The sequence below is a fragment of the Lissotriton vulgaris genome, chromosome 3_1 (assembly GCF_964263255.1).
Source record: "Lissotriton vulgaris chromosome 3_1, aLisVul1.2, whole genome shotgun sequence".
Taxonomy (NCBI): domain Eukaryota; kingdom Metazoa; phylum Chordata; class Amphibia; order Caudata; family Salamandridae; genus Lissotriton; species Lissotriton vulgaris.
In genome coordinates, this window is record NC_141689.1 from 1923935520 (window position 1) to 1923962539 (window position 27020).

A 27020-nucleotide genomic window follows, 5' to 3' on the forward strand; every position below is an offset into this window, starting at 1 on the left:
GAAAACAGTATTTAATGCAGTTTTACCTTTTGCTCTTTACCTCTATTCCTTGATTGTGGTCACTGGGGTAGGGAGTCATTTTACTTTGAGTGTTCTAAAGCAGTAAGGCGTAATGGAATTCGTGTGTTGAAATAAAAGGACTAATTTTTTATGGCATTTTCCCATTTCACAGCAATCTGTGGCGGTGAGATCCATAAAGAGTCTGGTCAGATCCAGTCTCCAAACTATCCCGATGATTACAGACCACTGAAGGAATGTGTGTGGAAGATCACGGTGCAAGAGAACTACAACGTTGGACTAACCTTTCAGGCATTTGAGGTAAGTTACCTAACTCATCTCAGCGAAACAACAATGGGTGAAAACTAAAAAAACATTATCTGTCAAAAGCAATCTCAAGTACCAAATTTAGAGTTTACAGGGACACTTGCCAATGCATTTCTCTCTAGAGAATTAGTGGGTTTTACGTTACCAATTCCTCATATAAATGGAATGTTTTAAACACTGACAATAATTTCTTTTTACTTGTTTCTAATCCTTCTCTAGACAGCTACTTTATTATTACCTTGCATAAAAAGGCTTTTGTTTGTTTCCCACATCAAAGCTTGCATATAATAGTTCTGTAGAGTATTTCCTAATGTTCGCTAAGCCCCTTACAAAAGGGCTTGGCTCAGTATATCACCACAAACTGCTGATCTGCAATGTACAAACATTCTTGTTTAGTAAACTGCTGCAGATACACGCAGTATCATGGCTGATCTTGAAAATTATTCCCTTCGTTGGGCAGCTGTTATCCAGAAATACTTATGCAGCTCTGTCTGTCCGTTCCATTGGTTGACACTTATTCTCTCTATGTGTGTCTTCCTGTCTACTGTTTTCTATTGTTTGATTTCTCTGTTGATTTTTATAATATATTACTTAACAACAATAATAAAATGACATAAACAAAATAACAAGTTTTAAGTCAATTAAGAGTAGAAGTATGAACCCATAAGAAAAAAAGTATATGAGTAATAATTAAAAGAGTTAATAATTTAAGCACTTTTATTCTGTTTTGAAAGTACAAAAACTCATTGTTTTCAAAAACGATACTTGTCCTGTGGTATCCATTTTTTTCATTAGAAAAACACGACAGCATTTCTTTATATTAAATTCAGAGGACGACGGAGTCTTTCATTCCTATCCTCTCACGTTTAGTACGACATAGATGTAGACAGTGAGTGTTGTAGCAAACAACCAACTCAGCCTCAGGCTTTTTATCCCTGCTCCTATCACTTTCTGACAAAGATATGGTATGGTTTGCCAAAAAGGAGGATCTCAGTGTCTGTGAGAGAACCAAAAATCCAGAATCTTAAGATTTCATAAATATTTTGAAGGCTAATTGTGCATCTACAGTTGAACATGATACACATATTCAGCTGTTATTTACTAAAGGAATAGGTAATGTTTCTAAAGACATTTCCTATGTAAGTAGATAGACAATTCTGTTCCACGTGACTATTTTGAGCATTTTTCTTAAGGCACTGCCCACTGTCACTCTGGGTGTAATACATACGAGTGATATTCCCTGTTCCTTTTCACTTCTGTGCCGCCTACTGAATATTATGAAGGCTCTATTTGACATCCATACTGCATACATGCAGAGATCAACAAACTATAGACCTTAATACTAAATTATGGCACAATACTTAAAATGCCCCTGCTTTTTGGTTAGGGCTTGTCAACATATATATTTATTGTATGCCCTGATGTAGATAGCAGCTATGCACCGTAGTGGTGCACACCTTCAATGTGTGTCACTTGGAACAAACTGACAGAGGGTCTTTCACCAACTCCCAGTAAGTGTGTGTCAAATTAAGGGTGGGTGGAATTTGTGTAGTCGCCCTACGCAAAACTCCGCGAAATAGTAAAAAATCTCCGCGAGCATGCAAAAGTTCTGCGAACACACGGAATTACTGTTTCGCCTGTTTGCAATGCTTTTTCCCTGTTTACGAACGCTATTTGCGTGCTCGGGGGAAAATATCTTGCGAACACGCATTTTGAAAGCGCAAACAACCAAAAAATTCCACGGATCTCAGGATTTTTGGCAATTCCACGTTCTCTGCGGAACGCTAAATTACCCAAATTCCGCGAGCGGAACGGAATTTACTGCCCAGGCCTAGTGTCAATGTAGCTATGTGGCAGGTTGTCCCCTCCAAACAGGGTACAGTCACAAACTATATCCATGCTTGATGGTGTCTTTAATTGCTTCACTTTCTCTACTGCAAAGGATGGGTCAGATCCAGCTAGAACAGTCCTCTCCATCGGCTTTGGGAAACAAAAGGAATGCAGCCTTTTCACATGTCGCACCCCAGCCTCATTTCTGGATGCTATCAAACCAAATAGATATATAAGTCTATTACCAAATATCTTCCTTTTTGGGCCACGCGTTATACATCACATCTGGAGAAGGAGACGTAAATCTTCTACCACCTATTTATGAAGACCCCTTCTCCCAGTACTTTCACAGTCTAGTAGCCTTTCCCAGTGCTGCCAATGCAATCAATGTCTCAGACAATTATAAATTTCCATATAGATCAAAACTTTACACGAGTTTGAGTCAGTTGCTAAGGCAAAGCTAGAAGAAGCTAGAAGACAAGGACTGTTCATAACAAGCCATTCAAAGTAACGCAATTAAAAGGATGGCAGCTATACTGACTGGAATCGTCTTTTTGAAGTGTGCATCCCTAATGAATGGCATATAGCCATGTCAAATAGCTTTCCCTATGCTTCACATTTTTCCCTATCTGAGATGTTTAGTAATACTCTCATCGCTTTGGACTCACAACTCATTGAAATAATTAGATATTCTCTGGATTATGTAACAAAGCACTTTATCCTTTAACTCAGCCAGGGTACTCTAGGGACAGTACATCATTTGACAGAGAAGTATAAACCAGACAATGAAGGGCTGTAACATTTGATATACGTACTTAATATATTTAGGTCGAGCTGTGCAGCGCTTTATCAATTTGAAAGATCACGTTATCCGTGCTTCAATTAAAAGGAACTACACAGAGAGAGTGGGATTTGGGTCAGTCTCTTTCCGTCCTAGGTTTTTATTTGTTTACATTGTTTGCCATTGCTTGCAAGTGCTGTCCATTAAAGTCACAACCTTTTGTGGAAGTTGCATTGTACCATTTGTGTTCCAATTAGGATTTATTTATTATTATTAGTTACATTTGTTGAGCACGCGATTCACCCCTAGAGGGATCTCTAGGCGCCGGTTTGGTGCAGGAACAATCAACTAATTATTTTGTTAAACTGCAGATGCAACATAGAGCTTTATACCCCTTGTGTGTTGTGTGATATACTTTGCTGACACAATACTGCATTTTTTGTGTAGGGAGGGCTGAGAGTTTGGATGCCTTATCCTTTCATTTAGGCACAGTTCTATTTGTTAATTTCTCTTAAGCTTTTATTTCTGTATTCTGCTGTCATGATAACATGCTGTATTTACAGCTCTTTAATTAGTGTGCAATGAAAGTACTGGCCCTTTGTCCAAGTATCTACTATGCAATTTTTTGCTGGAGATGCTTTGTTCATTCACCACTTACAAGACGAATATCATGTGGTGACCCCTTTTTATAATATCAACAAACGCACAAAAGGTTATGGGAGAAATGCTTGCAATTTGTTTTTTACTTTCATGATATTCTTCTGTGAGATACAGCGTCACACTGCCAAGCTAATCTGTCTAGCAAAGGTTTCCAACTCTCAGTTTCCGTAGTGTTCTGGTCCAATATTTGGCTTCATTATGGAATCTTCTTTACATGACAGACTCTCAACTGTTTCCACACACTTCCCCTACCACGGTTCATCCTCTATTGACTTTGTCACTGCTTCTTATTTAAATTTACAGATGCGCTTTATGTCTGCAGTAAGTGATAAATAATCATTTAAGAAGTCTTTCTTGAAACAGCTTCTTGAGACCCCTTTCTCGCTGAAGCTATAACATGGAATCTTTTCCATTCACACAGTTAGAATGTTGAAATATGTGACCGGATTATAAGTACCATGTTCCAGAAGAGAAAGTGGCAAACTACACAGGCAAGAGTTGGATGACCATACTGACCTTAAAAAAACAATACAGTGCTGGCAGTTTTAGAACTGATACCTGACATGCATATATGATGTCTAACCTGCATCCTGTTGAGAGACGATATATAAACAAAAGTAAAAAAATAACTGTACATATGACTATCCTGATTTAAAGACTTTAGCTCGGAGTCAAGCTCTCCTCTCACTGTTCAGTGTGTTTAAGAAAATAATTGTTGATATATCTTTGAAAATAATGCACTTATTATATTATGTTAAGTTAAATGTTTTTATAAAGCGCAACAATTACCCGGAGGCTTATAGGTGCTGCGATGATATGGAGAAAAAGCGAGCCCATCTAATTGTTGAAAAACCCGGTTTTAAGGGCCTTTTTAAAAGACAATAGATCCGGCCATGTCTTGATATGCAGATGAAGAGACTTCCAGTGTTTCGAGGCTCCTACTACAAAACTTCTTCCACCCCATGAAGAAAGCTTAAATTTAGTGACAACAATGTGCCTGGCAGTGCTAGAGTTGAGCAGCCTCTCTGGCTGGTATCATCTGAGCCTGTCTTTGAGGAACATCTGGCCCGAATCATGTAAGGCCCTAAAAGTGACACAAAGGGCTTTGAAATTCACTCTTTGTTAAACTGGGAGCCAATGAAGCTTTTGTAAAGCGTGCTTAGCTAATTGAAACTTAGGGATTCCCAATAACAGCCTAGCTGCTGCATTTCGAAGTGTCTGGAGCTTATTAGCATACTGCAAACGCATATTCAGATATAAGCCATTGCAGTGATCAAGTTTTGCTAAGATTAGAACAGTTACCACTGATGTTTGAAGAGCTGAGGGAATATAAGCCAGAATCTTATTGACCATCTTAAGTGTACAGAAAGACATAGCTATAGTTGCATTCACTCGGTCTCCGAAACCAAGCTCGGAATCCGAATCCATTAATTTTCCTAAGTTCTTTACCTTGCTTGCTGGTTATGGTAGTGAACCTTGCTCCAGAGACCAACAGGATGGGGTCCAGAGGGAAGTATCCTTCCCAAAGAGAAGAACCTCTGTCTTGCTGGAATTCATTTTTAGACAGTTTCTGTGCATCCAAGCGCTAATATCTAGCATTCAGTTGTGGAAGTTCTGCTAGGTGTTGTTAAGTGAGTCGGAGAAGGACACGATTATTTGAGTATCATCGGCATAGGATGTTAAACAAAAGTCAAATGACTTAATCAAAACTGCCAGGGGTGTGACATAAATATTGAACAGTGTCAGCCATAATGAGGACCCCTTGGGTACTCCACAAGGCAGGATAAAGGATTCAGACTAAGATTCCTTTAGGATACCGTCTGTTCCCTTCCACTTAGTTAGGAGCTCAGGAGGGACAGGGCAAGGTCCTTAATCCCTATACTATACAAGACGGTCAACCAACAGACTGTGGTTGACCATATCGAATGCCGCTGATAAATCTAAAAAAATAAGAGCAACACACCCACCATTGTCTAGAATTTGCCTGATTTCCTCAGTGGCCATTATCAATGCAGTTTCCGTGCTATGACAGCTCCTGAAAACAAACTGTGTATGGTCCAGGAGTTCCTGTGTCTGTATAAAAGTAGTCAATTGCTATTTAAGGCTTTTTCAATGTTTTTGCCGGAAAGGGTAGCTTGGAAATGGGCGGTTATCTATTGAGGTCTCAGGGGTCTAGCTAGGTTTGGGGTTATCAATGCGTTTTTCCATTGAGTAGGAAACTGCCCATTTATTATCATTGTGTTAAAGATTGCAGTGAGATGGTTTGCAATGGCCTCAGGGGTCAAGTGCATAATGGCAGCAGGACATGGGTCAAGTGGCGAAGCTGATTTAGTAACTTCAATGAGGTCAATCACTTTACACAGAGGGGATACATTCTGAAAGAGTGGAATTCTCATTCTTGTGAATGCATGGCCTAATTTCTTCTCTTGAGGGTGTAGAGGATAGAGAGAACTTACTGAAAATGTGTTCCACTTTACTAAAAGTTATGTTATGTAGAATCTACATCAAAGGTCAATTAGCACCAGGTGAAAATATGCATGTAAAGACGGGAAAGCTTGCTTTAGGCAGAAAATATTTATGCAGAGAGAATATAGCAGATTGTATACCACTGTTACTAAGTAGTCACACATTCACAAACGCAAGCGTTTTCCCACCAAAAGAAAGGGTTCAATTATAACTGGAAACATATTTCGACATAATTAGAAATAATGTTGTTAGAATTTTCTGTGGATTCATTATTGAAAAATGAATGCTTTTAAAAAACAAATAGCACAGATATTAGAGGTTTTAACACTTCTCAGTTTCTCCTCGTACAGGAAGTACCACTTTTGTCAAATCATACTCCTCCCTGCTCCTCCACTTCTACCGCATCTTATCCTTGATAGGATATCTTGTGCTACAAGTATCCTTCTAATCAATAAACTTGTGCTATGCAGTAACAAAGTAACGCCATCCACACATTTCGGGTTTAAAAAGAGTTAATGCACATGCTAGAAAGAATGGTTAAATCGCGTTTAATGGACTCAAGCTTGCATTAGTCTTGTTGAAAAATTAAGGATACAGTACATGACCTTCAGCCATGGGAGTTGGTTTATCTCGCTTCTTGATTGAAGCACTAGAAAGAATTAAACTGATTACAGCATTCGTATGAAACTCAGGAGCCACGAGTGGATTTCAGACACGTCTTTATTATACCGGTGTCTACCTCTAACTAACCTGCTTTCACTTTTCCCTTTCCAGTTCCGGCCTCCCCGCCCCTTCCTGTTCAGCCTGCCCTGTCCATGCGCAGGGTCAGGCGATGACGATACGACACCTCCCCTTTCGTACAAAAGAGTCTTACTGTCTCTCAGATTTCTTCAATGAGGAGTGCTGGTCGTCTGACATGTCACCGGGGACGGCTGGGCTGTTCCGGTGTCTTAACTCGGTGGTTTGCAGCTTCTCCATGTCTTGCTGGACTGGAGTAGTCTCTGTCACTGTTCTCGCTTTGACTTACTGACTCAGTGGTAGACTCATATGGTTGAGTCTCGTCATGACTGTTAGAGTTACATTTCTTGAAGTGTGAGATGTTGCGAGTTATCCGTTTGTGATCTGCCTCTGCTGTGATCATGATCCCTTTCCGACTGCAGACTCTCAATGGATGGGCAAGATAACGACTATCCGCTTTCGTTCTTCGGTCACGCCGAACTATCACCCAGTCTCCTTCTTGGATGCCTGTATGTTTCGCGTGTCTGCGTTGGTCGGCATAGGTCTTCATTTTTAGCTTCTTGTCATGGTCCAGTTTGACCAGTGTGTCATGATCGATGTTTACAGCTTGAGGCTGTAGGGCACAATCTAGTGCGGGCAGCCGTGTGCGAGGGATTCTCCCTAGCATCAGGGTGGCTGGGCATTGGCTGGTGGTGCTGTGAGGTGTAGTGCGATCAGCTCGCAGTACTTCGTTTAAAGCTTGTTGTATGTCTCGGTGAGCTAATTCTGCTTGTTGGACCGCTTTCTTCAGAGTGCCCATAAATCACTCTACCATGCCGTTAGCTTGAGGCCATAATGGTGTGATTTTTTTATGCTTAAAGTTAAGGTGCTTTGCAAAGTCCGCGAATTCATGACCATTGAACAGTGGACCGTTGTCAGACTTCTCTCCCAGCGGAATACCCCACGCTGCAAATGTCTCATCCAGGACTGGGATTACTGCAGTCGCCTTGGTGGATGGTACTAGATGTGCGATTGGAAATCGGGAGTATTCATTCATGATGACGACAATGTACTTGCCCGATTTGAGGGGGCCGAAGAAGTCAATGGCGATTTGTTGCCATACTCCATCTGGTAGTTCTGACATTTGCAAGGGAGCTGGTGGTTCAACACGGCTCACCAGTTGACATGAGACACAGTCTTTGAGAGTAGCTTCCACCATCTGATCAAGTGACGGGAACCAGACACTCTCTCGTCGAGCCTTCTTTGTGGCACTTATTCCTCTGTAACCTTCATGAGCAAGGTTGATCACTCCTTGCCGTAGTCTTTGTGGGATCACCATCCTCCCCCCTCTCAATAACAAACCATCTGCACTGATGGACAGTTCTTCTTGGATGTGTTTGAGCAATACGAGTTCTTGAACACTCTGAGCAGAGTTCTGTGGGGTGTCTTTCACATGTCCCCACGAGTTGTTGCGTATACGAGCCATGACATCTTGGAAAACAGGGTCTTGACTGGACGCTTCACGGATCGCCTCCAGGGGCACTGTAGGCGGACATGCAGTGTCAATACAGAATTGGATGTACTCTTCTGCCAGTGAGCACTGTTTACTGGTATGCATTTGAGGGTGTTGGGACATGTAGTCCGCTGGATTATCTGACTTCCCTGGTTTGTGGATGATGGTGCACACATAGTCCTGGAGACGTAGTCCCCACCGTTCAATGCGCGGAGGCATTTTTGCTTTGGGGTTACCAAATAAGGTGATGAGGGCTTGGTGGTCCGTGATGAGAGTGAAATGTTTGCCATATACGAAGAGATGAAAATGCTTGCAGGCCCATACCACCGCAAAACTCTCCTTTTCAGTTTGAGAGTACGCCTTCTCGGTGTCGGTGAGGCTGCGACTGGCGTAGGCGATGATGTGGCGTTGGTCTGAGTCTTCTTGATATTGTGCCAGGTTGGCACCCAGACCCACCGGGCTGGCGTCAACAGTGATTTCAGTTTTCTTCTTGGTGTCAAAGTATGCTAGGTTGATAGCAGAGCTGACAGCTTTCTTGATTTTTTTGAAGGAGTGATCACATGCAGGTGTCCATAGAAATTGCTGGCCTTGACGGGTGAGTTCCCTGAGGGGATAGCTTATGGTAGTGTAATCCCGAATGTAGCGAGCGCAGTAGCTCACCATCCCCAGAAACGATCGAAGGTCACTGACATCTAGTGGTGTTGGAGTGTCTGCAAGAGCGGATACTTTTTCTGGGTCTGGCTTCATACCGTCTTTGGAGAAAATGTGGCCATAAAACTTCAGGGTTGATCTGTGGAACTCGCACTTGGCTGAGTTCAGAGTTAGGTTGGCGTTCAGTAGTGCGTGGCATACTCTATCCAGAGCAGTGTCATGCTCCGTTTGATCCTTTCTGAACACTAGGATATCATTGCTGTAATTAAATGCATTTGGGATCCCCTGGATTACCAGCCGGACGGCTTCCTGGAAGATCTCGGCAGCCGAGAATATACCGAAGTTTAAGCGTTTGTAACGGAAAAGCCCTTGGTTGTGAAGTTTGTAATGTAGCGTGACTTTTCGTGTAACTCCAGTTGATGGTATCCCTTACTGAGGTCGAGCTTTGAGAAAACAGTGGCTCCATTGAGGCGGGCGATCATGTCGCTAATGTGTGGTCCTGGGTGGCGCTCCCTCTCAATGGCCGTGTTGGGCGCGCGCATGTCCACAAACGTGTGTGACGTTGGACCTTCCTCACACGACCTTATCCCAGCAATTCCCCACTGCCTCCCCTCAAGTGACGCTTCACTGCTGCTCCAGACGAGCGGTATTTACCCTCTGGATTCTCCATTCACACTCCCCTCTAAGTGCCTCCAAAGCACTCTTTGAATCGTGTAACCATGCCCCTGATGATGACCTCAAGTTAAAGAGGTCGAAACGCCGTTGACTCTACAACGCCATTCACGGCAACCAAAGGGTCATTTGCAAATAATGAAATTATGTTTGTGATTGTAAATACTTTCGTTTGATCCACACCGATTATTATTTCTTCGCCTCCTCACCTTGTTTCCTAATCACGGGTCACTGCGCCGTTTACTCACTGCAACACCCCCAGTGCACATTTGGTTGTTATGGTTACTGCAATTTAGTTGTGTTTTGTGCCTCTATATGCAAATAACAACCCTTCCACTCTTACTTGGTCTCCATCGTCCCTTTCCTGTACTATGTGATTAATACACATTTTTATACAGTCCCCTTGCATGACATACCAGTTGAGACGTTGTCTGCTTCTGCAGTAGCAAAGAAAGAAATGCAGGTCAACCCGCTGAGTCAAAGACTGGATGTGTGATATGACTGCTCTCGAGCATGAAAAGATCAAGTTCATTAAAAAGACTCAAGAAAGGAACGATGATAATCCTCTACTTATGCAATGACTACGAGATTTTATAGGTATTTTCCTTCACTTTTAAATGTGTAAGTTATTTTGGGCAAATAGATGGAGTGGTAGAAGTTTCTTATGCTTAGGATAGAACGCTTGAAGTTCTGTAAGGTTTTAGAATCTTGAAAATATAATTGGCATAACCTCTTTAGGTTTACAATGGCAGTCTCTGCACGCCTACAAAAATCTCTGCTGGATGCTCTACTTGACTGCAGATTGTATGCCTTGAGGTATAACATGCTATAACAATGTGATGATGAAAGCTTTCATTTTGTTTACATGCTCCTATTTTTATGAAATTGTCAGCTTTTGTGATGTTTAGCTTAATGCCTGAATGATAATTTAACAGGTGGCTTTGATGAGCAAGGCCTTAACCACTAAGATTGTTCGTGGAAAGTGACTTTGTGAGTTAGTAAATAAATACATCACATAATGGGTGAGAGTGTTAATCGGCACCCTATTTATATAGTTCTTTCTAGTAAGAATCTGTTTAGCAGTGTTTAAGGTACAGTTTCAAGGCAATTAGCGCTAAATAAAACCGAGGTATAGTGATGATCTTACGAGTAAATCCACTTTTACATGTGCTTCATAGTGCTAAAGGATTGCAGTTAGTCATGAATGATTGAGTATGGCAGTCCAGAGATTTAACAACATAGGGCCTGATGTAGAGTGTGGTCGGCTGTTACTCCATAACAATTTTGACAAACATACTGTTCACCTTAATACTGGTGCCATAACATATAATGCAATTTTAATAAAGCAGGCAGGATATCCATGATGTTTGTGATGGAGAAACACGTCTGCCAAACTCTAAATCGGGCCCATAGTTACAAATTATATCTGCTAAGATGACACACTCTTGACATAGCCAGGTAAACCTTCATTAGAATCATTAAAGTTTTAAACATCAGGCTTGTCCTCCGGTAACAGTGGAAGGGTTTTCCTATATGTAAACATTCACATGTACTCACTTTCTGTCATGTGTGATATAATTTCTTCCCTGAATGCTATGGATTCCATGGTCTCTAATGCAACAATGCAAGTTGAAAATTATGTTTTTGCCATAATGCCAATGCCCTCAGGCACAATTATTTGCCTTTTGTAATTTGCAGTGCAGTGATGCACACGCTCGATTCATTCAACCTAAATGAACTGTTGTTGTTCTATGCTGGCTGCATTCTGAAGCAATTGGCTAATGAGCGATGAGAGGTGCAGTGAGACACATCTTGCTTTAGTTTTGCACAGTCACATAGATTCTTGTGGTCGGTGAGTTTTTATGGCTACATTTGTTAAGGATGGAAACTCTAACCCAGACTGAAGGTAGATGGTCCATCTCAACTGTTTGGGGTTTTCACCTTTCATTTGCATTAGCCATCTGAGAGGCCTGTGGGGAGTTTGAATAACGAAGTCAATCAATCAATCAATCAATCAATCAATCAAAGCATTTATATAGCGCACTACTCACCCAGAGGGTCTCAAGGCGCTAGGGGAGGGGGTCCGCTACTGCTCGAACAGCCAGGTCTTGAGTTGCTTCCTGAAGGCGAGGTGGTCCTGGGTCAGGCGGAGGTGGGTCGGGAGGGAGTTCCATGTCTTGGCGGCGAGGTAGGAGAAGGACCGTCCCCCTGTGGTGGCTATTCGGATGCGGGGGACGGTGGCGAGGCCGTGGCCGGTCGATCGAAGCTGGCGTTTGCGACTGTTGAGGTATCCTGGGCCTTGGTTCTGTAGGGCTTTGTGTGCGTGGGTGAGGAGTCGGAAGGTGATTCTCTTGGTGACCGGGAGCCAGAGCAGGTCTCTCAGGTGTCCGGAGATGTGGGTGCGACGGGGGATGTCCAGGATGAGTCGTGCTGAGGCGTTCTGGATCCGCTGAAGTCTTTTCTGGAGTTTGGCGGTGGTTACGGCGTAGAGGGAGTTGCCGTAGTCCAGACGGATGGTGACGAGGGCCTGTGTGACCGTCTTCCTGGTCTCGGTGGGGATCCACCGGAAGATCTTTCGTAGCATACGCAGGATGTTGAAGCACGACGAGGAGACGGCGTTGACTAGTCTGGTCATGGAGAGGGTGGAGTCCAGGATGAAGCCCAGGTTGCGTGCGTGGTCTGTTGGTTTGGGTGCGCTGCCTAGGGCGGGGGGCCACCAGGAGTCGTCCCAGGCGGAGGGTGAGGGTCCCAGGATAAGGACTTCCGTCTTGTCCGAGTTCAGTTTCAGGCGGCTGTTCTTCATCCATTCGGCTACCTCTTTCATCCCTTTGTGGTGGTTGGCTCTGGCGGTGGCGGGGTCGTTGGTGAGGGAGAGAATCAGCTGGGTGTCGTCGGCGTAGGAGATGATGTTGAGGTTGTGCTGGCGTGCGATGTCTGCGAGTGGGCTCATGTACACGTTTAAGAGGGTTGGACTGAGCGAGGAGCCTTGAGGAACGCCGCAGAGGACTTCGGTGGCTTCAGATCTGAACGGGGGGAGGCGGACTCTCTCTGTCCTTCCGGCGAGGAAGGAGATGATCCACTCCAGTGCCTTCTCCTGGATCCCAACGTTGCTGAGTCGCTGCACTAGTGTACGGTGGCAGACAGTGTCGAAGGCCGCCGAGAGGTCTAGTAGGATGAGGGCCGCTCTTTCTCCATTGTCAAGCAGAGCTCGGATGTCATCGGTGGCTGAGATCAGGGCGGTCTCGGTGCCGTGGTTGGCCCGGAAGTGAGAGCCAAACAAGTATAGCATCAGCTTCTTGAGAGTCCAGGCCACAGCAAAGGTTCCCCTCACAAAAGCACTCCAACGCTGCTCTCTGGGTAATGAAAGCAACAGGCTGTTCACAGCTGTCATCATTTGTTTAGGATAGGACCGCTCCTATCCCATATTCAGGGGCACCTGTCTGCACTATGAACTGCTTAGAATAATCTGGAGTTTTGAGAATGGGTGCTGAGCACATTGCTTCTTTCAGTATGTCAAACTCCTTTTGACAGCTCTCGGTCCAGTTTACTCTCTTTGGCATTTTCTTGGTGATTAGTTCTATGAGGGGGCCGCAATGGACCCATAGCCCTTCACAAACATCCTGTAGTAGCCAGGCAAGCCAAGGAATGCCCTTACTTGAGTCTGGGTGGTTGGAGCTGCCCAGGCCACAATTGTCTGGATCTTGGGTTGTAAGGATTGAACTTGGCCTCCACCTACAAGTTAGCCCAAGTATACAACTGAGCCCTGCCGTATCTGGCACTTGCTTGTCTTGATAGTGAGGCATGCACTCTGCAGAGCTTCTAGGACCTTTCCAAGGTGGATCAGGTGGTCCTGCCAAGTGGAGCTAAAGACCGCAATATAGTCAAGATATGCTACACTAAAAGACTCCGACCCAGCAAGGACCTTGTTCCCCAACGTCTGGAATGTGGTGGAGGCAATCTTTAATCCAAATGGCATTACTTTAAATTAGTAATGTTCATCTGGGATTGAGAATGCTGATTTTCCTTCGGGTCCAGGGGTTAAGCCAATCTTCCAGTACCCAAATGTCAAATCAAAAGTACTGAGAAACTTGGCTGCCTCTTACCTGTCAGTTAATTTATCTGCCCTAGAAATTGGGTGTGTATCTATCTGTCTTGGTTACTGCTCTAAGGCCCCTAGAGTCCACACAAAACTTCAGCTCTGGTTTTACTCCCTTGGAAGGAGGTTTGGGGATTAAGACAACTGGGCTGACCCAGTGGCTCTCAAAGGATTCAATGACTTCCAATTCCAGCATCTTGCTGACTTCAGCCGTGATGTTCTCCTTACATGGTCAGACTGCCTGTGGATTCTTTTTTGACAGGTGAGCTCTCCCCAGAACCCACATCATGTGTACACCAGTTGATCCGACCAGGGGTTAAGGAGAAGCGCTCAGAATACTAATGCAGGGTTGGTCAGAGAAGGTGTCTGAAAAGACAACCACCTTCTAATTACCCATCTTTAGGGCTGTGAGAGAGGAGGTCAGGGAGAGGTTCACTTTCTTCTTCCTGATCCTCATCAGTGATTATCAGCATGACCACATTAGCCCTGTCATGATAGGGTTTAAGGCAGTGTACATGGATACCCTGTTTGAGGTTCCTCCAAGTAGCAAGGTCCACCAGATAGATGACCTCCCTTTTTCTCTCAAGGCTAGGGTAGGGTCCACTCCATTAGTCCTGGAGGGCCCTAGGACCCACAGGCTCCATAGCCCACACATTCTGTCCTGGTTGGGACTCCACCAGTGTAACCTTTTGGCCATACCAGATCTTCTGGAGCTCTTGGATGCTTTTTACATAAATTGAGCCAATCCTTGAACGTATGCCAACTACATACTCCACTATGTCATGCTTAGGCTCTTTGAGAGGTCTCTTCCTTCACTAGACACAATTGTTCCCTTAAGGATGATCAAACAGAAGTTCAAAGGAGGAAAAACCTACTCTCGTCTGTGGTACTTCTATGTATGCAAAAAGCAGGCATGGCAGTAAGACATCTAATCTCCTGATTTTTTCAGGAAGCCCACTGATCATACATATCATGGTTTTGTTGAATGTTAGTCAATGGGGATTGGTCTTCGTGAAAAGAGGTGATAGGTTTGGAATGAGAGGTCAGTTGGGCTGAACCAACAGGGGGGCTCAGGTCTCCCGATGCTCGGGTACGTGGGGACACCTTTGGTCCTCTTCTCCATGAGCCAGGGGTGACAGGTACAGAGGTACTTTGAGGCGTCAGGTTTTCATCACCAAAGACACTTGCGGTTGAAGGGGGCCTGCATACAGAGGCTGCAGGCGGCTTAGAGAAGTCCACAGAAAGGAATCCCAAGGTGGTCTTCAAATCTGGAGGGTATGGGGACCATGTTAGCACCATTGGCCTAATTTAACTCGGGCTCAGGTGCCGTGGTGCTTTTTGGCGTTGGGTCTTTGCTGTCCAGAGGCCTCACAACTCGGTCTATGGTACCTGCAGGATGCAAGGGAACAGCTCTGCTGCTCCATGGGCGTTCTTGAGTCTTTGGAGAAGTGCTGGCAGTCCTCCCAGGCTAGGGAGGATCAGCAGCTTGCAGGGTAAGATGACTTTGGCACAATTGTTGAGAATAGGTTTGGGGTTGTTAGGGGAGTGTAGTGTAGTACCCAAAGGGCTACTTACCCCTGGGGTGACTATGACTCCAATATGACCACTTCCTGTTGAAACTGGGCATAACCCTGTCCCAGAGTTCCTAGGTTTGCCATCACAAAGATATCAGACTCTGAAATGTCATCTACACTTCAGGTAGCCCACCTTAGGGGTAGAACTAGTCTGAAGGTGAATACGCCTCTCTGACTTCTCATGTTCCCACCTGCCCAGGTGCCAAATGGGCGGGGTTGGCATCCACTCCTGTGAGGTAAGCTAGATTTTCATATTAAAGAGAGTGGGCTTTGCGGCTCCCTGCCTTGGAATGCTAATTTGCAGGTCATCCTGTGGGAGGGGGGTGTAAACACCCACTGTCCAGGCAGGCTTTTGTTCCTGACCTCCTGTGAGCAAAGGCCCTCGTCCTTGGAGGTCAGAAACTCGTCTATGGTGGACGGCCGCCTAAGACCAGACATCCAGCACAGTCACATTCATTAGGTTTTCAGGGGGCACCACTAAGGGGCACTCTGAGTGCATGTATTGATAAATACTTCCCTGGATTCAGTGTGGGCTTATTAATAGGAGATGCTTGATACCAAATAAATTTGATTTCAGTGAAGCCATCATTGTAGCTGGGGAAATAGTTTTTACCAGTGTCCAGCACATGTTTTAAAATGGCTTCCCTGTTCACTTGTACTGGCAGTAATGGGACTGACCAGCACAGGGGCATATCTGCTTATGCAGTTATGCCCACACATGCAGTATAGTGCACCCTGCCTTAGGGTGGTAAGGCCTGCTGTATGGGTGACTTACCTATACTGCATGCAGTGTCTGCAAGCCTGGCCCACAGTCTGTGTACCATGTTGTGTTTTCACTTCGCTCTGAACCCAGAAACGCAGCCTGCAATGGAGTACTAATGACTTAGGTGAGAGGTCCCTTAGGGTGGTACAATATGAGCTGCAGTCCTTAGGGACCCTCTTCAGCATCTCACGCCCTAGGTACCAGAGGTACCATTTACTAGGGACTTATAGTAGGTGAAAGAGATCTGACAGTGGGGACCAGGCTAGCAAGATACCAGTGTTCTTTCAGTCCCAAAAGGATAGGATTAAAACTTGGAGAGAGCAGGACTTGCTAGCTTTGAAATGGCTCCCTTATGAAGCTCGGATACAGCTGAAAATTGCATGCATGACTCGCAAAGCCATCCACCTCAATACCCTGATGTACCTCACTCAGAAACTGAAGCTCTCATGTGGTTTAAGAGCCTCCAGAAGTGCCAGCACCCTCTTACTCAAACCACAAAAATTCAAGAAAAAAAGACCTATAATCGAACATTTTCAGGTATGGCGCCAAGGATCTGGAACTCTCTTCCCCCCAAAGTCAGGGGGATCCCTTCTTTCATCCTCTTCAAATCAGAAGTTAAAGAGGTCCTGTTGAAGAAATATCTGCCTCAGTCTTCCTTCCCCACTTGACTCCCGGGCCATTCGACACTGTTTTGTGTCCTAGATGCTAGGCTCTTGAGAATGTTGGTCATTGTAAGTCTATGCACTTTTTGATATGTTGATGATTTGTGTTTGCATGCACTCGCCCTACTGCACAATCTGTAAAGCGCTCTGATACCCTTGGGGGTCATGTTCGCACTATATAAAACTTTCAAATAAATTAATAAATAAGCTTCAACCCAATTGTTGGTAAGAGGTCAACATTTTTCTGCCTACTTAAAACTCTTAATGAAGGTGTGGAGGCATTCTTACGGACTAGTATAATCACTTTGCCAAGCTATGTAAAATAAAAGTATGAAAAGAGTACAAACAGTGCTCCAAATACTGGAATATATCCACTAGTTTCTTTAAAAATAACAAATACAGTGAAACAGAAGTGCAAGCAAGAGACAATACTTTTTCCGCTCTCTCTATTGTTTCTTGAAGAAGGTTTGGACTCAAAAACAGGCAATGACCACGCAGTGATTGTGAGTGGTGATAACAGCAAAGCACACATGACTAATGTGCAGCTTTAAAAGAGGGAGCGTATGCTTATCCCATACTACATGAGTTGGTAGAGATATTATACTGATCCTCAAGAATTTGTGACATATGGAAAACTTGCCTTACATTCCCGGCCATATTATGCAGACTCCCATACATGCTCTTTGTCATCAATACAACCCACTAAGATAAATGAAAAAATACTTCATATAGGTTTGCAGGGAGGTCACAAAGTGACTCCCTTTTCCCATCTCGCTGTTGTTGTATGTCCGTCAGGCAGAAGAGCAAGACAACTCAAAAGACAGCACAAGCCCTTTCTCATTTTTGTTAGACATGGTCTGTGAATGGACAGACCTGCAGATGGGCCTCCATGGGCAAACTCACATACACATCCATCTGCAAGTAGATTTACTGTGTGGCCAAATAATAGGCTGATGAGCCGTATGTAGAACCCACATAGCCGAACATAACATAGCGTAACATGCCTTAACATAACATCAGTTCTGCAAATCAGTAGATTTATAACCTTAAATATGTGTGTGTGTCTGTGTCTGTCTGTGTATGTGTGTGTGTGTGTGTGTATATATATATATATATATATATATATATATATATATATATATATAGATAGATAGATAGATAGATAGATAGATATATATATATATATATATATATATATATATATATATATATATATATATATATATATATATATATATATATATATATATATATATATTGGTAGTCTTCCTGCAGTAGCAGTGGACGCCCCTTAACTTTCCTGTGATTTGCCTTTGGTTATTGTACTTAACAGTAAGGTTTTGACTGCACAAGTCCTGAAGAACAAGGGGCATAATAAATGTCAAGAAGTTTTGTTATGCAAATAAAAATCTCTGACGGGAGTATATTTTATGATTGTTAATTACCTTCTTAGAGAGCTATAACTGACATGGTAATAATGAAAAAAAATAACTGCTTCATCCTGTGCAAAAGTTCTGCTATAATCCCAAACTCAGTTGGTAAACAAAGAACAGCAATTACCAAGCAGTTATTGCCCCCAGTATCCTGGCCACGTAAGGACATCACATCTATCAAATTACGTGGTTCATAACCCTTCAACGTTAAAAAAAATCCTTCTCAAATCCTTCTCAAGTTGTGACGGTACTTGAAAGCGAATGGAAACTGTTTTACATCTTTATTCATGTCTCATTAGAAGCTAATAAAATCATGCCTTCATTAGCTCAATCTTCATTAAGGCTCACCTCCCCCACTCCCGCCATTGGTGCTGGTGTTGTTGCTTGCCCACACCAACACCCCTTCTTCTATTTTTGTCTGTGTTGTTGTTTGAAACCCCCCGTCCTCCACCTCCTGTTGTTGATTGTGTTGTGGCTTATGTTGTTACTTGTTCCTACCACCCTCTGCTCTTGCCCTTGTTGTAACTTGCCCAACCAACCATCCCTCCTTTGTTGACTGAGTTTTTACTTGCCCTCACCCCTTTGTGGTCCGTGTTGTTGATTGCTTGCCCCCACCCTTCCTGCACCATCATTGTCTGTGTTGCTGCTTGCCCCCCCTCCTTTCAACATTGTGTGTTTTTGCTTGTGTCCCTCTCTCCGTGTTTTTGCTTGTCCCTACCCACTCTCCGTTCTTGTCTGTGTTGTTGATTGCTTGCCCACACCTACCTCTCTTCTACCTGTTGTTGTCTGTGTTGTTGCTTGCCCCCATTCACTCTCGCTCCCTCAAATCTTGTAGGTGTTTTTGTTGCCCCATTCCCCCCTCCCTCTATTGTTGTCTGTGTCGTTGCTTGCCATCTTCCACCCTCTTTCCCTCTGTTGTCCTTGTTGTTGCTTGCCCCAAATCAACCTCTCCCTCTCTATTGTTGTCCATGTAGTCCCTTGCCCCCACTCCCTGCGTCCTACCCTCCCATCCTCAATTGACCGTGTGATCACTCCTAGCCCATTTCTCCCAGCCTTCCTTGTCCATGTTGCCCCCGAGTCACCCACCCTCTCTCCTGTGCTGCCCCTTTGCTGTACACCGTGGCTAAAAACCATTGACAAAGCCAATATCTCACTCGTATGTGAGACCTTTAGGCTTTGCCAATGCTTGCCGCTCTGGTGCTTTCAGAGGCTGGTTGATGCAAAATAAAACTCCTAAATAAAATAAATAAATACCCAATGATGTGTAAGCTCCCAAGAGTGGAAATAAATGTATTTTACATTTTCAGCTCAATGCAAGACAATGGCAGTTAGTAATCTTTAGTCATTTTCATGTTCTGTCTAGCAGACCAAACATACGTAGTATGTAATATTCATTTAGCATTTCGTTCCCTTCCCATGAGGCCCTGAAAAGTAGCTATGTGGGTCAGTCAGATGTGAACACATATTGCATTTGTATATGTCTACAGATTGAGCGGCATGACAACTGTGCCTACGACTACCTAGAGGTCCGCGACGGGACCAGTGAACACAGCCCCTTGATTGGCCACTTCTGTGGCTATGATAAGCCAGAAGACATCCGATCTACCTCTAATAATCTTTGGATGAAGTTTGTTTCTGATGGAACAGTTAACAAAGCTGGATTTGCTGCTAACTTTTTGAAAGGTAAATGCCACATTATTGTTTTCAGATTATTATGCTAAGTGCAGGTTGGTCCCTTTATATGAGATCCACTGAGATACAGTTTATCTTTAAGCCAGCTCAACTAACTGAGATATTGATCCTTATTATCAATTTGATTCATGAATCTGCAAGACTGCCAATATACATACTAACCTAAATATTTATTTCACATACATTTGTCTCAACTGCATGGTGTTTGCTACTCATAGGAAGGTGATCCAGAAAATGTCACACATTATTGTAAGCGTAGGAATTATGGTTTACATCATTGAACAGTTGTTGCATTTATTCGAACATGTGCTATTGGTAAGAATTCTTAAATTTACTCTGGTCATTCTGCTTTCAAACAATGAGCTCACAATAGGCGTGCCGCATTCCTTCTGAAACCATGGGATGGCAAAGCACAGCATCTCAGTTGATGAAAACTTTGCCAAGGTTTCCTGATTGCATATGCTTTACTTGATTACAGGCCTGATATGGAAATGTAATGCTAACAGACCATGACTACACATAGTCTATGACTGGGCTACTTTTAAAAGTCAAGCGCTCTCTATTTGTGTGTCATTACCTTATCCCCCTTCAGGAAAGGGGCCACTATTTTGATCTAAACGGTTGTGTATAACAAGAGTTGGTTATCCACCTCCTCTACGCCCTTATTATTAAACTCCTCAATGTGGAGGACTTCATTGCACACACCTGGAATTCATGATAACGGGGCACTTGTTAGCTTTGAGTTGCTAAATTGAGTTGTATCCTTAGGTTTTTTTTTATTATTTGCAGAACATCTGTACTTTCTCCTCCTATGTAATATTAGTATTTACACATTTTCTTTAAATTAGCTTAGGGAGTTCTAAAGGCAGTTTATCCCATGATTTGCACCACTCAAGATTTACCAGATGGCAAATGCAAAATGTGTATTTGTGTGTAGCAGATTTGGGGTCTAGAAAATGACATTCTGCATTCATCTGTTGCCTTTTGCTCGCTCACTATCAGTCGATTGAAAATGCAGGATGTAAGGATTCTGTTAATCTGGTTTTTAGTCAATATTCAGGCTAATAGACAAATCTATTTTGTGCCCTTGTGGGGACCTTATTGGAGATTTTCATTTAGTCACTCCACTTTGCAGATCCTTCAGATTGCTGTTGTCCAAAGAGTTCCCCTGCTCACTATGATGTTTATGTATTAGAGCTGCAGCTATTGCCGGCCTCTGTTGTCGGGAGGTAAGACTTCTTAGTGGCAGATCAGTGACATTCTCAAATGTCTTGGCCAGCTGAAACCAATCATCTCTCCCAGAAGGAGTTTCAGGCAAAACCATTCTTCCTTTCAAAGTTAATATCATATATTCTTGCACAGTCAGAGATGAGGTAACTAAAGGTTATTTACCAATGCCTTCTAATTGCATCCTGTTTTCTTAGAGGAAGATGAATGTGCCAGACCTGACAATGGTGGTTGTGAGCAGCGCTGCGTCAACACTCTGGGCAGCTTCAAGTGCTCCTGCGATCCTGGATATGAGCTCGGACCTGATAAGAAAAGCTGTGAAGGTAGGTTGGAAATTTGCCAAAGAAATATTACTTATTTTCTCTCCATCAAGCAAGTGCACCCTAGGTACATGGAAAGCACATAACAGAGCTGAATAATTTTTATGTACATTGTCAATCATAAATTCTCCCAAAATATAGTGTCACCTTTTTCATATGCTGTGAAACAGACAGGGTTGCGCTCTGCATGAAACTAAATGAGTGGTGTGCAAACCATCATGGCTGGAACAAATGTAAGAAAATATGTTGTTATATGTGAGCTGTGAAGTAGCAAAGCAGCTAAGCAGCACACGATCACTGCTTTGTCCTTTTGGACGACGTGCACAGATTAGGTGAAGTTCTCCTGGCAGTGCTTTTTAGATGTGAGACAAGCAGTGTGCTGGACTTGGCCCTCTCTGCAGGTTAATCCAACAATGTTTTCCCTTCACCCACCTGTTTTCTTTTAGCTTTTAGGACTCTGCACACTTTACCAATGCTGATAAGTGCTAAAGTGCTTGTGCTGTTTCCCTAATTCATGGTAAAATTGCCTTAAACACAATTTGCACATTTAATTTACCGGGCCCTGGTAAAGTGGTAGTACATGTCCCAATGGCCTGTAAATAAACTGCTACTAGTGGGCCTGAGGGACTGATTATAAAATCCACTTAAGTAGTTTTTTATGCAATTCTCAGCCCTGCCACTGCAGCCTGTGTGTGCAGCTTTAAACTGATATTTCGCCCTAGCAAAATAAGCCTTTTGCCATGCCTAGACCTTCCTTTTCAATACATATAAGTCACCCATAGTATAAGCCCTAAATAGCACATAGGGCAGGGTGCAGTATATTCTAAAAGTTGCACATGTACTTTTTACTTTTACACGTCCTGGTACTGAAAAACTCTTACATTTGTTTTTCACTACTGCAAGGCCTACCTCTCCCATAGGATAACATAGGATTAACTTATAGAATTTAAGAAGTGATAGCTTTCAATTAGGAGCAGTTAGGAATATGGAGTACACTGTCTAAAGAATTTTAATTTAAAACCTTTAATGGTAAAGTTGGATTTTGAGTCACAATTCTGATAAATACACTCTTAGAAAGTTGTCATTTTCTTGTCCCAACCATTAGGTGCCTGCTGCCTTTATCATGGGTCACATGACTAGGTGTAGCTGTCAGTTGGTCTTTGTGTATTGCTCCCAGACAGAAAAACAAAGAATAGATTTTGGCAAGATGGGCCATCTCTAACTTGAAGAGAGGGTTTAGCTGTCACCTACCATACTTGTACATCACAATGGCTCTGCCCAGTACACTCACAAAGGGTCTTAACACTAGTCTTATGTTGACCACAGGTGACCTATGGCCAGGGCGGGGAGACAGTTGATTCCAAACACTTCAAAGTGGGTTCCAAGTATAAATAATGGACCCTCAGACCCAAGTCTTCAGTACACCAGTGGAAGACTCCGAAAGGCTGTGCTGTGTGCATTGCTATGCTGCTCTGTAGGAAGGACTGCAACTCTGTTGCCCTGCTGCCCTGCGGCCTCAGTGAAAAGGATTGGACCTGCATATTGACCCCAGGACTACCATTGTGACTCCAAGGCTAGATGGTTGGCCCCCTGAGCTGAGCCCCAGGGATAGAACAGGATCCAACCATCTCAAACCCAGCGTCTAGACCCTGTTTGCTGTGAGTCTTACCTCCTAAGGGCTGCCACCCCAGTCCTAGACACTTGGAAGTGGGCCTGAAGGTGCTCTGCCTGTCGATCTGTGGTCCCAACTGAACTGAAACAGCACAGTGCATTGCCTCTCAGCCTTGCATCAGAAACGCGGTGTGATGCATTCCTGATGAAGGGCCTCTGCAGCTACTCAAAACCACCACTGTGCAACACATCTCAACGCAAGTCTTTACATCGCAGCTCCACAGTTCCCCGTCACCTCAGCTGTGTGACACATCTACACGCAAGTCTTCACATCGCAGCCCCTTAGCTCCACAGAACCACTGCTAATCAAGACATCTCAATGCAAGTATTCGCATTAAAGTCCAGAAGCTCCTCAGTACAGCTGCTGCGACGACACATCTTTGGGATCTCACATCACTTCGCAAACTTGACTTTAAGGTACTTTATTCCAAAGCCCAACTTGAACCTTATATCCATCCTGTGATCCATTGTGGTTGGCCTGAACTTGTGACTTTGTCCAGGTAGCAACGATCAGATATCCACAGTTGGTGCTTTGTGCTTTTAGGTACTATTGCCACCTGAATCTTCAAAATTGCAAATCTCCGCTTCTAGTAATTGAGTGTAAAAAGTTACTCTATTTTTCTAAATTGGTGTGGGAGTTTTCTTGTGCTGTGTTTTCGCTTTATTACTGTTTTAAGTGCTGCATAAATACTTTACACATTGCCTCATAAGTAAGCCTTACTGCTTATCCAAGGGTTAGTTTGGGATTTGCTTGTAACTTCACCCTAACAGAAATTGTGGTTGCTGCTTGAGTAGGGTTTAACCCCACCCCCCACTCTGACCCTCCTACCCCCAACAAGTAACCCAGTTTCCAACACAGTATTTGTATTCTGAATTAAAAACCTGTAGAATTCTGCGAAGAGTTGAATGTTCACCAAAGATTTTCTGATGCCTTTTATTTCAAAAACATGTAGAATGATTTTGTTAAACTGAGGACATCTGCTTCAGATTTAAAGGGGAAGGAACAGCTCTGCTTCTGAAAATACAAGGACAGTTGCTGCAAATAGCACTGAAAGAGGAGCAGCACTGGGGAGCAGACATGGACATCAATTCACAAACATGCCTGGGGTAGCGGAAGTGACTTCACACCCTTTAAGCTTCACTTTCACTCACACATACATTCTTACGCATACCTCCACATTCAGACATACACATTCTCTTACATAAACCCACTCTCGCCCACAAGCATGCATACAACATATAGTTAGAATCATTTTTTTTGCTTACATAAGCTGCAAGGGAAGGTCATATTCCAGCTAACTGTATTCCATCATTTACGCTAACAGTGAATAATGTAATATTATTCACTAGAGGGGTAATAAAAGAAAAACAGAAAAAAGGAGAGTGGAGCACCAAACTAACGACCACTGCCATGTTCCAGGCACTGATTTTGCCACCTCTGAGGCCAGGGGTTGCAAAGGCTGTGTCAGGGGTCGCAAGTGGCAAACCTGAGGTCTCAGCTGCGACCCCTGGCGACCCTTAAATGGTGTTCATGGGAGCAGATTGATCATACTTCACCTTGCCTTTAATTGTCACTTTAAACTCACCAGGGTGATCAGGAGATGCAGGGGAGCAATTGGGTACAGTTATCACAAACTGATTAATATCTCCTCCAGGAATTCTTCGTAGGCTTATGCTATTGCAAAAAGTAATGACAATGATATTTTCAAAAGCTGGATTTGTATTACACAACAATGCAGAGACCATAGATTACCTCATCTTAAATATAGGGTCTAGAAACTTTAGAAGTTTTCACTCTCTAATCAGTTAAGTAGGTGGTCCACTGTCTTAATTTCATAATGCAAAGCAGAAAGGATCAAAGAATTATATTACCCTTAATGTGGTTTAATTAGAAAAAAATGTTTTGCATTTCAGTACGGCATGCGTGTCACTTAGCAATGAAAGAATAAAATGAAAACAGATACTTCCAAGGCGATCTTTTATGTAAAAGACAAATTCAATCGTTGGTGAGATGGTCAAATAATGTATTTATTTGCACTGCTGTTAGTGAATACATGTTCCAATTTGTAATTCTCATGGGAAAAAAGTGTGATATTTATTAAATTTAAATATGGCTTCTTGTCTTTTTTTCCTTTATCCTCAGCTGCTTGTGGAGGACTTCTGTCGAAACTTAATGGGACGATAACCACACCTGGCTGGCCCAAAGAGTACCCCCCAAACAAAAACTGCATCTGGCAGGTTGTGGCTCCAACTCAATACCGAATTTCTATGAAGTTCGAGTACTTTGAGTTGGAAGGGAATGAAGTAAGTACATATTGAGAAAGACCTCCAAATCCTAGTAATCCTACTAGCAATATCAAACAAAATAATGGTTCATATACTAGATTTTTGTCAGAGAGACTGCACTCGGGTATGCCAAGTCTTTCTTGCATCAGTATGTTTTTGTAAAGTTATTGGTACTCACACTTTGTGGGTGTATTGAAATCTTGACCTTTGGCTTCATCTTTGCATGTGTACAGATGTTTCCGCATTTCAAAATGTTCGAATCTAGCCAATCTGAAACATATATGCAGATTATTTCTCAATATGTTTACCTTTTGCACAGCTTTTTGTTGAATAAGGAAGCACCTATGCTTTGTTTGGTGTAAATACGAGGTTATGATGGGTTGTGGTGCCCACCTAATCGCGCACTGTTCACTTGGTGCTCTGCACCTTATAAGTTTAGATTTTATACGTACTGTGAATCAACTCTTTTTCATGTGTCAACAATTTAACATTTAATCATATTTTTCATTGTCAACATTTCATATTGTTATTCATCATAATCATAACATCATATATTCAAACTCAATCTTTGATTCATAAACATTTAAATTCCACTTGGTTTCAACATAGTTCAAATTAACATTTCAGCAATTTTCACGATGAAGCCCAATGCATTTCGGCACCATAGTGGCGCCTTCACCAGGGGAAGTTGTTTGGTGTAAATACATTCAATAGGTCAACAGAAATATGCAGATAATATATGGTTCACAGTGGTCTTGAAAGGGTAAAAAATTAGAGATACCTGGAATGTTAGTCTGCAGTTGATCCGTCAAACTGGATTTGGGGTTCATTCATAGATCAAACCTAAAAAGTGCACAAATCTGATTCTATGAGGGGGCAGTGGCATCATTCTGTTACCCAATGGTCAGATAATGGGCCCAAAAAGGACCTCCTCTTTATTTTAAATGTTAATAAGTACAATTTGTCACCGGTTTCACAGACTCCACCAAGGATCCATGGTCCCTGAACCCTTTCTATGTTTCCTGAACACCGGTATGAACTAATATACCCCTGTTGGACATCCTCTGTCGGCTGCAAACCTTAGCTCAGAGTTTGCAAACCTGAGAATTCATATAGACGCATGAGCCTTTGTTGGACCTCTGCAAGATCTGTGGACCAAGTACTCGATTACTAGTCTGTGAATTGTAGGAGATCCAACAAGTCAGTGAATGTCAGCACATCCAAACAGGGGTCAGCAAATCCAAAAAATTAAGCTAGTCTCCACTTGCCCAAACAGCATGCTCAGTCGGGGTTGGATGGTGGGTTTGGTCTCAAGACCAGTAAAGAGATCGCTAAAGGGCAAACTTAAATGTACGCAGGTATTTTAACTCTTTTATATACATATGCAGCATAATTTGACTAGGAATGAGGGCAGCGCTTATGATGCAGCTTAGTGCATGCATTCTTTAGAAAAAGTCTTGTATTATTCTCCACTGGCAAATTATTAAAATAAATATTGGTAATTTACAATAAAAAATTCTCGAAGCTTCCGAAAAAAACAAATTATTTACTTCAGCAGGTAAATATTGATGCACTTTCTTTTGTTAGCACATGTAGTGGGTTTTGGATTCACCCAAGTGATTATTTCTCTCTCACCTCATGCTCTCCACTATTTGGTGTAACATTCCACCTCCCATGGAGTG

The 27020-nt window shown here is 43.0% G+C and overlaps 1 protein-coding gene across 1 annotated transcript in view; it reads left to right on the forward strand.

The window, feature by feature from the left end:
* Nucleotides 1-27020, forward strand: part of TLL1 (tolloid like 1) — a 390413-nt gene that overhangs the window by 299718 nt on the left and 63675 nt on the right. The window contains exons 12-15 of the mRNA XM_086962398.1: nt 173-318; nt 19630-19825; nt 21259-21384; nt 25196-25356. Of these exons, the coding sequence (XP_086818524.1) occupies nt 173-318; nt 19630-19825; nt 21259-21384; nt 25196-25356 (629 nt within the window). The remainder of the gene's footprint in view (nt 1-172; nt 319-19629; nt 19826-21258; nt 21385-25195; nt 25357-27020) is intronic.